Source organism: Dendropsophus ebraccatus, chromosome 5 (assembly GCF_027789765.1).
Source record: "Dendropsophus ebraccatus isolate aDenEbr1 chromosome 5, aDenEbr1.pat, whole genome shotgun sequence".
NCBI classification, from domain to species: domain Eukaryota; kingdom Metazoa; phylum Chordata; class Amphibia; order Anura; family Hylidae; genus Dendropsophus; species Dendropsophus ebraccatus.
In genome coordinates this window covers 150,245,487-150,259,953 of record NC_091458.1, presented here as the reverse complement: position 1 = coordinate 150,259,953, position 14,467 = coordinate 150,245,487, and the positions used below count along the sequence as shown (strand labels likewise).

The 14,467-nt window shown below is 42.8% G+C and overlaps 1 protein-coding gene across 1 annotated transcript in view; it reads left to right on the top strand.

Moving 5' to 3' along the window:
• The window catches only part of LOC138793210 (arf-GAP with SH3 domain, ANK repeat and PH domain-containing protein 3-like), a 54,891-nt gene extending 41,127 nt beyond the window's left edge, over positions 1-13,764 (top strand). The window contains exons 20-25 of the mRNA XM_069971619.1: positions 706-773; positions 865-966; positions 7,121-7,310; positions 9,621-9,783; positions 9,867-9,994; positions 11,577-13,764. Of these exons, the coding sequence (XP_069827720.1) occupies positions 706-773; positions 865-966; positions 7,121-7,310; positions 9,621-9,783; positions 9,867-9,957 (614 nt within the window). The 3' untranslated portion in view covers positions 9,958-9,994; positions 11,577-13,764. The remainder of the gene's footprint in view (positions 1-705; positions 774-864; positions 967-7,120; positions 7,311-9,620; positions 9,784-9,866; positions 9,995-11,576) is intronic.
• The last annotated feature ends 703 nt before the right edge of the window (positions 13,765-14,467 follow it).

Here is a 14,467-nt window from a genome sequence, read left to right as displayed (position 1 = left end):
TGCGTTACTGCAGCTTCAGCCCCTATTGAAGGGAGTTCATTTTTATTCCTGGGCAACCTCCTCCACCATATCACGTAAATCTTATCTGCCACAGAACCGTTTTTGCACCTACAAATAAATGTATGCAATGTCTACATCAGGGATGGGGAACCTTCGGCCCTCCAGCTGTTGCAACACTACAATTCCCATCATACCTGGACAGCCAAAGCTAAAGCTTCGGTTGCCCGGGCATGATGAGAATTGTAGTTTTGCAACAGCTGGAGGGCCGAAGGTTCCCCATCCCTCATCTAGATGTTATATATTCAAGATTTTCATTAACTCTTTGTTGTTACAGTAAAAGTCATAAATATTGGATACTGAGATATGTTAGTGCTCTCCAAGAATTACAATGTACGGGACTGCATTTCAGGTTTTTGGGCCAAAGTGTCTGGAACTGTCAAGGAGGCTGGAAGCCAAAAAAGACTATGTAAAAGAAGAGTCTGGCAACTAGCCCAAGACTCGCGGTACAAAACCTTTAGTGTGGAGCTATAACCAGTCGGATACGCTAATACTGATGGGCTTATTGACAATAGAGAAGAGGTGGTTGGAGGACACTTGACTAGTGTTTTAGTGTTCTATCTGGGAATACAGATATGAAGTGGTAATTATTACCATACAGACGCACTTACTAAGTCACTTAACTCCGATGCTCTTGTACCTTGGCAGTCAACCATGCTGGACTGACTCCTTTGATGCTGGCTCAGAGTCTGAAACACTTAGAATGTGAAGAGCTGGTAAGTTGTCGCAAGAGGGAATTTGAAAAAAAAAACTAAAATTTGTGTCCAGAGTAAGCTTGATATTACAATATGTTTTAATTGGTCGCAGCTGGAAAGAGCAGGAGATGGAAGCTTCAATACCGATTTGGATTTTGACTGGTTCCACATAGAGGAGGAAGTAAGCTACAGTGATGAGGAAGATGGAGAAAAGGTAAGTACCATCTTCTTAACCATGTGATATATATATATATATATATATATATATATATATATATATATATATATATATGTTAATATTTCTCAGTTCTGCTACTAACAATATTTTTTTTCTTAAACGTAAATTATGTAACTTAAATTCAAGGTTCCAGATTTTTCAAGGAATCGAATATAATTATTTTTTTTTTAATTAGATAATTTTTATTGAACATTTTTCAATTTTACAGCAAAACAACCCCTCCCCCTCCCTCCCTCACCAATACCCACCCATAACCCAACCACCAGAATATAAGTTTTTTACCTTCTCTCTTTCTTCTTTGATAGGGGGTTGAGTAGTTGATTAGAAAAGGGGGAGGGGTATAATTTTTCTAGTGTTTGCATTGTCTTCTCTGTTGTTGTGCTCTGTCATTGGAGCAGAACAAAAAATTTACCCTGATCACACCTGATCTCAGTCCTGAGACCCACTGTTATCGCTAGTTACATTTGGGCGAAGTGTGTGGCGCTGCTCTTCTCTTCTAGTCTGGCTGCAAGATCTTTCTTATTAAAGGATTAAAGTCCCGCGGATTATAAAATCTGGCAGAAGTAAAGACTTACCTCTTCCCGTGTCCGCGGTGAGTGGCAGCATTGGCCACGGGACCCCCGCAGGAAGGCATTTTAAATGTCATGACTCACGACTCGGGAGAAAGTCCAGTCCCAGCTGATGGACTGGCCGCTCAGGCAGTTAGTGACTGAAGCGGCGTCCTGACCCATCACTGACTGGCTGAGCGTCCAGTCCATCAGATGGGTCGTGACGTGTCATCATCCCCGGAAACCCGAAGCCCGGTAGGGGTCCCCATTGCCAGTCCCGCCACTCACCGTGGGCACAGGGAGAGATAACTAACTACTTGTAATCAATTTTCCCCCTGCCAGATTTTATAATCCACCAGACTTCTCCTTTAACTCCATAGATTATACTGAAGCCAATGAGTAGGGTCAGGTAGCTGGATGAAGAGCCGAGCGTGCTGGCGTTCATACGCTTATAACTAGCGATCACAGAGGGTCTCAGGACTGGGACCAGGTCTAAACTTTGGAATGCTTCAATAAAAATAAAATTTTTTGCATTTATTATAACCTTTTCAGACTACTATAAAGGAGTTCAGTTGGCGGTTTCAATTGCAGATGAAGTTTTCTTTATTCCAACATGGCAGTTACATGCAACGTTTCAACCCAAAAAGGGTTTTTACCAAGCAATGAAACGTCGTTTGTAACAGCGGATATTGGAATATAGAAGTAATTTGCAAATCTGTATAAATTTCTGGTACCAAATGATGTGAAAAAAAATATTTTCTTTGCCAGAGTTACCCTTTAACCCCTTAGCGACCCATGACGTATCTGATACGTCATGGTGCCGCGGGGGGTGTTCAGAGCGGGGTCCCGCCGGGACCCCGCTCTGAACGGCGCTGATCCCGGCTGACACGTACAGCCGGGCAGTGCCTCTGTTAGCCGGCGTGGCAACCTGACAGCTGCATTGAAGTGCTTTATGCACACTATCCATGGTGTCTAGTGGGTCGGATCTCCCCCCCGCGATCGCATCTCCCCCCCGCGAACGAGATCCGTTCTTCTGCCCGTGCCGGGCCTCAGCGTCGGAATGACGCTGATCCCGGCTCGGCAATAGATTGCTATGGCCTGCAGCAGGCCATAGCAATCTATGACCGATCTGATGGATCTTTGCTGTGTATATACACAGCATTGATCTCTATGAGAGATCAGTGCTATGTATATACAAGCCCCCCAGGGGGGCTTCTAGTCCATGTAAAAAAAAAAGTAAAAAAGTGTTTTTATTAATAAAAAATCCCCTCCCCTAATAAAAGTCCAAATCACCCCCCTTTCCCATTTTATAAATATAAATTAATAAATAAACAAATAAATAAACATATTTAGTATCGCCGCACACGTAATCGCCCGAACTACTAATTAATCACATTCCTGATCTCGTACGGTAAACGGCGTCTGCGCAAAAAAATTCCAAAGTGCAAAATTGCGCATTTTTGGTCGCATCAAATCCAGAAAAAAATTAATAAAAAGTGATCAAAAAGTCGTATATGCGCAATCAAGGTACCGATAGAAAGAACGCATCATGGCGCAAAAAATGACACCTCACACAGCCCCATAGACCAAAGGATAAAAGCGCTATAAGCCTGGGAATGGAGCGATTTTAAGGAACGTATATTTGTTAACAACGGTTTGAATTTTTTACAAGCCATCAGATACAATATAAGTTATACATGTTATATATCGTTGTAATCGTAACGACTTGAGGAACATGCATAACAAGTCAGTTTTACCATGGGACGAACGGCGTAAATGCAAAACTCCCCGAAATCAAAACAAATTAGTTTTTTTTTCAATTTGACAGCGCAAATGATTTTTTTCCGGTTTCGCAGCATATGTTATGGAAAAATAATGCCTGTCATGACAAAGTACAATTGGTTTCGCAAAAAATAAGCGCTCGTATACGTCTCTAGGTGAAAAAATGCAAGCGCTGTTGACTTTTAAACTTAAAATGGAATAAGCAAAAGCGCAAAAACGAAAATTGGCTTTGACCTTAAGGGGTTAAAGAGGTTTTCTGGGTAGAAATGAAGATTGTTGTTCATATTGGCCATCAATAGCCGATGGATGAGGTGCTAACACATGACACCCCTGACATTTAGCAGGAGAGCCTCTATGCCTGCACAACACAGTTAATAGACCTGGTAGTACTGGGCTCAGTTCACTCCATAGAGTCCGAGCCTACTTATTGCAGCGCAGTTGAATCTCTAGTTATTTAAAGGGGCTATCCAACGAAAATCTTTTTCTTTCAAATCAACTGGTTTTAGAAAGTTATATAGATTTGTAATTTACTTCTATTTTAAAATCTCCAGTCTAGTACTTATTAGCTGCTATATGTCATACAGGAAGTGGTGTATTCTTCCCAGTCTGACACAGTGCTCTCTGCTGCCAACTCTATCCATATCTATGGGGATTTACTACTGCTCTGGACACTTCCTGACATGGATAGAGGTGGCATTAGAGAGCTCTGTGTCAGACTGGAAAGAATACACCACTTCCTGCAGGACATACAGCAGCTGATAAGTATGGGAAAACTTGAGATTTTTTCCTGAGATTTCCTGAGATTTTTTGATCTGTATAAATTTCTAAAATTAGTAAAAGAAAAAGTTTTCGCTGAAGAACCCCTTTAAGTTTGTTAAAATATTTGAGCAGCATTAGCTAAGGAGTCTAAGTAGTCATCCCTTACAATGTCGGCAGGATGACTCCCCGCCTTCTTTTGTATAGGGTCGGGCTTGTTTGCCTCTATCATGCTTGAATTCTGGTGAATCTTTTTATTTGTTTCCTGTACGGTCCAGTTGTCATGGATACCAGGGGATAATAGCTTCTCTCCACCAAGAGACCTTTGAAGGATCTATCTGAAAAACAAGTTGAAACACATGCAGATGCAGGAATGAGGAAACATAATTAACATCCTTTCTGTCAATAATACAATAGACTATGGAACTGTATGAATTACGCAATAGAAAACTCTCGTTTTTCATGTGCCAAAGGTGCCTAAGTGCTGAAAAAGAAAAAATCCCTGTAAATCATGAGAAAAAATTATTAATTGAAACAAAAACTCTGATTTATTATAATGTTAGTGTGAGTTTTTTGGTGTATTTGTGCCAAAAATTTAGGGGGAGATTTATCAAACATGGTGTAAAGTGAGACAGGCTCAGTCGCCCCTAGCAACCAATCAGATTCCACCTTTCATTCCTCACAGACTCTTTGGAAAATGAAAGGTGGAATCTGATTGGTTGCTAGGGGCAACTGGGCCAGTTTCACTTTACACCATGTTTGATAAATCTCCCCCTTAGGCTAAGTTCACACTGCGTTTTCAGCATCCGTTTAACGCATCCGTTTTTTGCAAAAAACGCATGAAAAACGGATTGCAAAAAACGGATTCATTTGTGTGCATCCGTTTTTCCATTGACTTCCATTATAAAAAGAAACGGATCCGGTTTTTTTTTGCGGACCAAAACGGACCAAAAAACGTTGCTGACCCTATTTTTCTGGACGTTAAAAAAAACGGATCCGTTAAACGGATGCTGAAAACGCAGTGTGAACCTAGCCTTATTGCAAGTTTTTTTAGTTTTTCTTAAACAAATTTTTTGTTTATTTGCACCAAAAAGGAGGGCAGAATGCAGTGAGCGCTACATGAAACCTGGAAAACCAACAAGTGGCCATGTTTATGTCAAAGTGTATGTCTACACCTAATTTATAGAACGGACAGGTATAAGGGTGCTGTCAGACTAGATGTTAAAAAAAAAACAAAACACAAAAAATAAAAATAAAAAAGGCAATATTGGCTTTTGGTTCGTACAGTTTTGCTGAATCTCAGCATGCTGGGCGTTTAGCTGGTTTCACACATGGCAGAAGTGGATTCAAATGGAATAGAAAAGGGAGGACTTGTAATTCTCTTTCCTGTTGGAGCCACTTCTGGTTTTGGCACAAAAACCTGCATTTTTAAATTTTTTTTAAAAGAAATAGTGTTTTTTTTTTTACTTCCAGAAAAAAACACAATTTTGGGTTTGTTTTCCCCCCCAATTTTTCTAAAGAAATCTTTGAACATGATGAAAAAAATCACATGACTTTTAATGTAAAAAAAAAGAGGATAAATCTTCAAGAATAAAAACGCTAATACTAATTTATACAAAGAAGAGAAGATGCCAGAAGAACCACCACAGCCCATCTGTAACTTTTAGCTGCATTGCCAGCAATTTTTCTAATGAGTGGAAAACTCGCTTCGGAGCACCGTTAGGAGCACAGCTGCATCATCCGGCTTCCCCTTCCATTTATTATCATTATTAGAAGTGGGCCGATGTCGCGGCAGTGGTAGTGGCAGAAATTACTCCAACTAACAGCACGGGACTGGCGCTGAGGAGGAAGGTAAGACACATACCTTCCCCCTTAGTGTCCCGGGCCTATAAGGGTCTATCAGCAGGTTAGATTTGTCTACCCTGCGGATAGTTCCCCTTTAAAGCGACTCTGCACCCACAATCTGACTCCCCCAAACCGCTTGTACCTTCGGATAGCTGTCCTGGGGTCCATTCGGCAGTTGATGCAGTTATTGTCCTAATAAACAACTTTCAAACTGGCAGCCCCGTGCCCAACGGCCGGGGCTTAGATTGTGTAAGCATTAGGCTGGGACACCCTCTCTGTGTCTCCTCCCCGCCCTCCTCATCATTAGGAATGCTCTAGGCAGATTGTCTCCTATTCCCCACCTGTGGCAGCCCGGCACATGGGCTGGATCGTTAAGGCACCTGTGCAATGTTCAGCATGTGGAAAATGTTCCAGTGGCATTCCTAATGATGAAGAGGGTGGGGAGGAGGGACGGTGGGGTGGTGCAAGGTTAGAGCACAGATATTCGAAGCCATGCCAGTAGGGCACGGGGCAGCAAGTTTAAAAGTTGTTTTTTAGGACAATAACTGGATCACCTACCGAACGGACCCCAGGACAGATCTTGGATTAAAAGCAGCTATCCGAAGGTACAAGTGGTTTGGGGGGTCAGATTGTGGGTACAGAGTCGCTTTAACTCCTAGTGCCTTCAATGTGCTGGCTTTTACAAAAAGAGAATAGTCATGGTGACATCTTGTGGTGAAAAAGTAATACTGCATCTGTGTTAGGGAAACATAGGAAAACCCAATACAATATACCTCATTGCAAACGGACATGAACAGAGACCTAGCAGTGGCACATGGGCTCCTGGACACTGCACCATGGTCAAAGGAAACACTGTTGTTTATGTTTACTATTAGGTTCATTGATGTTTTTGTACGGTTTGTTCCTTTATTATCTGTCATGGGTAGATAGGGATAGTGCGGCCCTGCTCTCACCCACGGCCCCTGTATCTATCGAATTGGATGATCCTTTCTAAATTCAGCTGAATATGAGGTGTTTCTATTCTGTACATTTTATTACTATTTAATAAGGATTGTTATTCAGCATTAGATTCTGTGAAGTCGGACAGAATGGGAACTTTCTACTGTGTTTATATGTTGAGAAGTATGTAGAGAAGTTGAAGAGATTTTTGGAATGGATTTATGAGATACTCACCTTCTCCCTCTTCTGTTCTCCTGTAGCTGAGCCCATTATCCCAGAATTCTGTGCTGCCTTCACCAGTCAGATCTTACCAGAGACAAACCTCGATGGGAGTGGACATCAGCAACAGAACTTATGAGACCTTTCTTATTCCTGCCAAACCACCCCCTCCCCATAGGTCCCGGAGTGAGGAGACGCCACCACCACTACCTGCCAAAACCCATAGCCGCAGTAAGTTCCTTTCTTATTATATGGAGTAGATACTGGACTGTGTAATGATACAGAAACAGCAGAGTTCAATGTGCTGCACTGGTTTCATAATTCCCATCCACCATCTACCCATCTCTACCTTAAAGGGGTACTCTGATGATTTTTTTTTCTTTCAAATCAACTGGAGTCAGAAAGTTGGTAGTTATCTATCCATGGTGTGAATAGGCAGTTAACTGTCAATCATCAGCTGGAGGGTGGGAGGAGGGGTGTGGCAAGAATCCTAATCTCCTGCATATTAGGAGAACGGCTGAACAGAAAGATGTAAGTAATACACCGATCAATTGAGCATTTCTGTCACTAGTTTATGCTTCCCCTTATTTAAGGTGATATAAACCTAGTAACAGATTCCCTTTAAATACTTACAATGTTATTAGTACATAATAACATCATCTGTCCTTCAAACATCAGCCACCAGCGCTGAACCCCAAAATATTAACTGCAGTCAGCGAAACCCAAACATCAGCCACAAACCTGTGTAGGACAGAGGGCAAATCATTAACCGGAACATATCAATAATATCAATACATCATGTATCGTATCAGGATTTCTGGTAAGAACAAGTCCTGGGCTTACACCATGGAAGCTCCCTCCATATGGGTACAGACCTTTCTACAAGATGTCTGTAAGGGCCCTATTTCACCGAATCTGCAAATTATCGTTCTGTGTAATAACGACAACGATCAGCTGATGACGGTGATTGGCTAATCATATCTTTAAGTCCTGACCTAGATAAATAGATGGTTCATATATACCTCTCCACGCTTCCTAATTTTCTCTTCGCTTCTCCTCGCTCCCCACAACTTCAGAGCTGCTCAGCCGAGGCCAGTGATTTTAGTTTCAGTAGTTTCAGCTATTTTCAGTAAATAAGCGCCAATCTAGCAGATATGATCGCGCTGTGTAATACAGCCCTAACGCTCTGGTTTTATACACGGTTTGAATTATTAATCTTAATACAACCTATTATGGTATTAAAGGGTTACGCCAGTGAAAAGTTATGCCTTTGAAATCAACTGGTGTCAGAAAGTTATATAGATTTGTATTTTACTTCTATTTAAAAATCTCTAGTCTTCCAGTACTTATCAGCTGCTGTATGTCCTGCAGGAAGTGCTGTATTCTCTGCAGTCTGACACAGTGCTCTCTGCTGCCACCTCTGTCCATGTCAGGAACTGTCCAGAGCAGGAGAGGTTTTCTATGGGGATTTGCTGCTGCTCTGGACAGTTCCTGACATGGACAGAGTTGGCAGCAGAGAGCACTGTGTCAGACTGGAAAGAATACACAACTTCCTGCAGGACATACAGCAGCTGGTAAGTACTGGAAGACATTATATATTATAATAGAAGTAATTTACAAATCTATATAACTTTGTAACACCAGTTGATTCGATTTTGTTTTTTGCCGAACAGTTGTTAGTCTTGTTTGCTTGTATTACCTCATGTAAAAGAATAGAATGGCCATTTCTAATCCTTAAGAGGGCGATACTCAAACAATGAGACAATATACAAGGAAACCTACAGAATGACATGGCGTTTTCTCGTTTAGATGATACTATGTCCTATACTATGTTCTATTGAATCAGTGGATCAGTGAAGCTTTCTTCAAACTTTCTGGATTACCTGTATTGTGTATAAGGTCATCCACTAGTAAAGGACTTTCAAAGATGGAGACTATGTCTGACATACAAAATGGAGGGTAGAATATACTTCCAATGGCCATAATTTTGTCCTAGTATTACAGGGGATTGGTGCCCTGGGGGCAGGACTAGGATAGGGAATAATCTGCTAATATAAAATTTACTTCTATTTAAAAATCTCCAGTCTTCCAGTACTTATCAGCTGCTGTATGTCCTGCAGGAAGTGGTGTATTCTTTCCAGTCTGACACAGCGCTCTCTGCTGCCATCTCTGTCCATGTCAGGAACTGTCCAGAGCAGCAGCAAATCCCTATAGAAAACCTCTCCTGCTATGGACAGTGATGGCAGCAGAGAGCGCTGTGTCAGACTGGAAAGAATACACCACTTCCTGCAGGACATACAGCAGCTGATAAGTACTGGAAAATTGGAGATTTTCAAATAGAAGTAAATTTCAAATCTATGTAACTTTCACCAGTTTATTTGAAAGAATTTTTTTTTTTACCTGAACCCTTTAAGGTAAGAAACGTACCTTTATCCTCAGAGCCCTGTGCCTTTCCTTTTCCTTTAACCATACAGACAGTACATATTTATGTATCATTTATAAAGTAAAATATCCCATCATGTCATTTTCTGTCTTATAAAGAAGGTCATGAGTTTGCTTTTCACGCCCGTGTGACCTGGGAGCGGCCTCTCAGCGTGTCCTCCTGCCCTCCTGCCGGGGAGGATTGGGAGAGGGTCTCAGAAGTGGGGTTGCAGCGTCGCTCCTCTGAGCCTCCGCGGTATACAGCCGACCATCCACACAGCAGGTAGGGCCGCAGCTGGTAACTCACACCAGTAGTAGATGGATTTATTATTTTCTTCTTATTATTTGACAAGTTTTTGTTCTTAGTTCAAGCATGGATGGAGTAAAGTCTTACAGAAGGGTGAAATGTTCTCAGAATTTGGAAAGTTCAGCACAAGCAAGACCCCCATTACTATAGAAGTCATCTGCCCCCTGGTACCCTGGATATGTCACAGGTATAACCAGTAAGAGTTTCATATGGCAGGGGTAGGGAACCTTGGCTCGCCAGCTGTTGCAAAAGTACAACTCCCATCAGGCCTGGACAGCCAACGCTTTAGCTTGGACTAGAGCGTGCAGAATATACAGTACGGCCACTGTGCCTTCAGACGGCCACTTGTCAATCATTATGGAGGCAGCAGGGCCGTGGCCTGAAGGGACAGCAGGGGTTGGAAAAATAAACTCCCTCAGGGTAGCCCATAATGCCTTGCAAACAGTTCTCCCAGCCAGTCAGCGCGCAGTATAGGGGGGAGGTTAGAACCACTATAAAAATATATGTAAATAGGGGGACATTTATCAGGGCAGGGCTTATCCAAGGCAAGTGCCGGGGCCCCAATGCCTCCAGGGGCCCAGAGAGGGAGGGGGCCCGGTGCTCTGATGTTCAACCCGCTCACTGTTGTGCAGAGTGAGGGCCTGAACATCAGAAGACAGAGAGGGAGCAAGACCTGTGAGCATCCTGCAGAGAGAAAGGGATGGAGGACCTGATCACATGATCGGAAGGTCCTCAACTTCATTATAGTGTGGAGATCAGCTGGGCAAAGAGGAAGAAGACTGAGCTGTTAGGGTACTATTACACGTATCGATAATCGGCCAAATCGGCCCGATTCGGCCGATTATCGCTCCGTGTAATAAATACAACGATCAGCTGATGACAACGATCATTGGCTGATCGTTGATATAGGCTTGAACCTACAATTGTCGGGTGCCGACCGCGCATTGCTACATGTAATAGCATTGCTCGGCCGGCGACTGGCGATTTACATTACCTATCCAGGCTGCAGGGCTCCTCTTAGGGTCTTTTCCCCGGGTCCCGCACGCTCCAGCTTCAAAGCGGCCTGTCTTAGCTGACAGACCGCTCAGCCAATCACTGGCCTGAACCGCCGCAGCCAGTGATTGGCTGAGCGGTCTGTCAGCTCAGACAGGCCGCTCTGAAGCTGGAGCGCACGGATCCAGGGAGAAGACCGCAAGAGGAGCCCTGCAGCCTGGACAGGTAATGTATGAAGTAAAAGCAAGGGCTGCAAGGACATCGGTAACGATGTCCCTGCAGCCCTTGTTAAACGATAATCAGGCCGTGTAATAGGCCCAGAAAACAAGCGCCAATCTAGAAGATCGGCGCTCGTTTACAGTTATTATTAGGCCCCCATCGGCCCGTGTAATAATACCCTAAGTCAGTCAGTAAGTGTGTGTGTCAGTTGGTAAGTGTGTTTGTCAGTCGGTAAGTGTGTGTCAGTCAGTGTCATTAATGTGTATGTCAGTCAGTCAGTGTCAGTAATGTGTGGTTGTGTATGTTTGTGGTGTCTTAAGTGATTATGCACTTCTGGCAGTTCATTGAATCCATTACTCCAGTCGTTACACTTTGCCCTTCAGTACTATCCATCCGCTCAGCTTCTCTTGCTCTGATGATGATGATGATAGATCCTGTGGTGACAGGTTCCCTTTATTGAAGGATAGAAAGAGAAGCCTCCAATGGGCTTCTTTTCCTGTAGTCCTGTGTGTATCATGCATTTTATGATTATTATTGTTTTATGTGTTCACTTGCAGTTCCTTAGGATCGACTTCCCCATAGAAAACTCCATTCTCCAGTGGTGAAGACCAATGCAATTCCAGGGGAGAAGGATTATTATTGTTCATTATTTATATGCTGCAAATGGATAAAGAACGGATCTGTACAGTAGACTGGCAATCTGACTGATGACAGCATGCTGGCTGGTTTGATCACTTATTATTGTTACGTTTCTCCCGATGGTGGATTTGAGGTACAAGCAGATGTCATGTATATACATTACGGACTCGTTACGGATGTCATATATACATTACGGACTCGTTACGGATGTCATGTATATACATTACGGACTCATTACGGATGTCATGTATACATTACGGACTCGTTACAGATGTCATATATACATTATGGACTCGTTACGGATGTCATATATACATTATGGACTCGTTACGGATGTCATGTATGTACATTACGGACTCACATGGAGATAAATCTTGGATCCTAAACATGTTGGTAATGGACTTGGAAATGAATTGGTGACGCGGTTGTTCTCCAGCTGTCCCTCATTGGATTGACCATTGGGTTTTTCATCAGAGTAGTATGGTACATCATAATTAAAGGGACACTATACAGAAAAACTGTTTGTTTTTTTTATTGAATTCTATCAAGTTTAAGTAATCTGTCCTTTTTATAAATTTTTGTTATGGACACTGCTGCAGGTTTACAGTGCTATCATCTATCCTACCAAAAAGTCTTCTGTAAAACATATTTATTAAAATGTTTTAAGGCTTATGATAAAAATCTATCATGCTAAAAAAAACATAAAATGTCACGCCATGCAAGTGTCCATGTGTTCTATATTTGCAAGACAAAAAAAAATGTAGAGGTATTCTTTTTTTTCCCTTTCAGATCAACTACTACCAGAAAGATTTGTAATTTACTTCTATTTAAAAACCTCTAGTCTTCCAGTACTTATCAGCTGCTGTATGTCCTGCAGGAAGGGGTGTATTCTTTCCAGTCTGACACAGTGCTCTCTGCTGCCACCTCTGTCCGTGTCAGGAACTGTCCAGAGCAGTAGTAGTCCCCATAGAAAACGTTTCCTGCTCTGGACAGTACGCACAAGTGCTCTGCTGGCTATGCTGGTTTTGAGATATTCATTGTAATATGCAAAACTGTAATAAAGCTGATGAAGACATTGCACATCCTACTACACTGTGTACACACTGCAGAATTGGAGCTGTTTTGCTTTAATTTTAATATTTTATAGAAAAGAAATGAAATCCAATTTTCTTCTTTTAGTTGGCGAGATGTCTCTGTAACATAATGTGCCAGAATGAAAAGAGAAAAGCAAGTGAGCATTGCTGAGATGGAGTAGGTGTAGCGTAATATGTTTTACTGTAGATATTCTTGCCAATGAGTTTATGTGTTGGAGTTTGTCATTTACTTGCTTATCTGGGTATGTTTTCTCTGTGCCACCATCTCTGCATGTCAGACAGAGCCCTTCATGTTTCCTCCCGATCCCTGTGTGATAAAGAACTTCTTCTGTTAGTATTTTATTTTCTAGATTATCCTATTTAAAGGGGTATTCTAAGTTACAACACTAACCCATTATCCACCACCATCCCATTCATTGTCTGGAGAGCCAAGAACAGTGTCCAGTTATCTCCAGCAGCTCTTTAGACAAATAATGGAATAGACTTCCCTAGTCCATGTGGTCTGTTATTTTACCTTTAAGGTCCCATGCACACATCAGTGAACGTTTTACGGTTAGGAAATACTGCTATGGAAGTCTTTCAGGAGGAATCAGTAAAAACCCATACTCACCTGCTGCCTGGCTGCAGCAGTGCTTCTCTCTGGCTTCTTTCTTTCCCTTCCTGCACTGCGAGCACACGAGTGACGTCATTTGTGCGCCCCAACGCTGGGGGGAGAGGGCAGCCTCCTGTTGCCAGAGGCTTAATACTGCCTCCGGGCAGAAGATGGCTGACATGGAGGGGAGTCAGTGGCTCATTCAAACACTGCGCCACATTAAAGAAACCTGTCAACCGCGGCCGGTTTTCCTGATAAGAAATCCAGATAGATTATCCTGACGTGCGCATGAGGCCTAAGGGCCCTATTAAACCGAGCGAAAATTAGCTGAATCAAGCCGATTTGGCCGATTATAACTCTGTAATGGAGACAATGCTCAGCTGATCATGTCTTTAGGCGCGGACCTAAAATCATCAGCCGCTGACAGCTATTGATTAAAGTGACTGTACCACCAGCCCCAGGCTGAAGCACTTGGAGGCGGGCCGACCCACCCTTAGTGGGAGGAAACCCTAGCCCCTCTATGATAGGGTTCCATTGATTCTAATGGAGTCACGTCATGGAGGGGCTGGAATTTCTTCCCACTAAGGGTGGGTCGGCCCGCCTCCAGTGCTTCAGCCTGGGCCTGGTGGTACAGTCACTTTAAACACACTGTTATACATTACCTCTCCACGCTCCCGTCTTCTCTGCCTGCTTCCTGGCGGCTGCAGCTTCAAAAAGGGCTCTGAGCTATCAGGCCGATCAGCCAATCACTGGCCGCCGGGAAGCGAACATCGGTAACGATGTCCCTGCAGCCCTTGTTCAACGATTATCGGGCCGTGTAATAGGTCCAGTAAACGAGCGATGATCTAGCAGATCGCTGCTCGTTTATCGGTATTATCGGGCCCCTATCGGCCTGTGTAATACCACCCTAAATGAGCACCAATCTAGTAGATCGGCGCTCGTTTATATTATTGATCGGGCGTCTACTAGGACCCTAAGTCTTAAGGGAGTACTCACATTTTTATTTATTTTTAATAATTCTCTGGAGAACAAAACAGACATGGTAGCACATCCATATACTTATCACTGATTACTCTGATTCTCATCACTATATATTACTAACTTCAGGAGTTAGTCACATGTT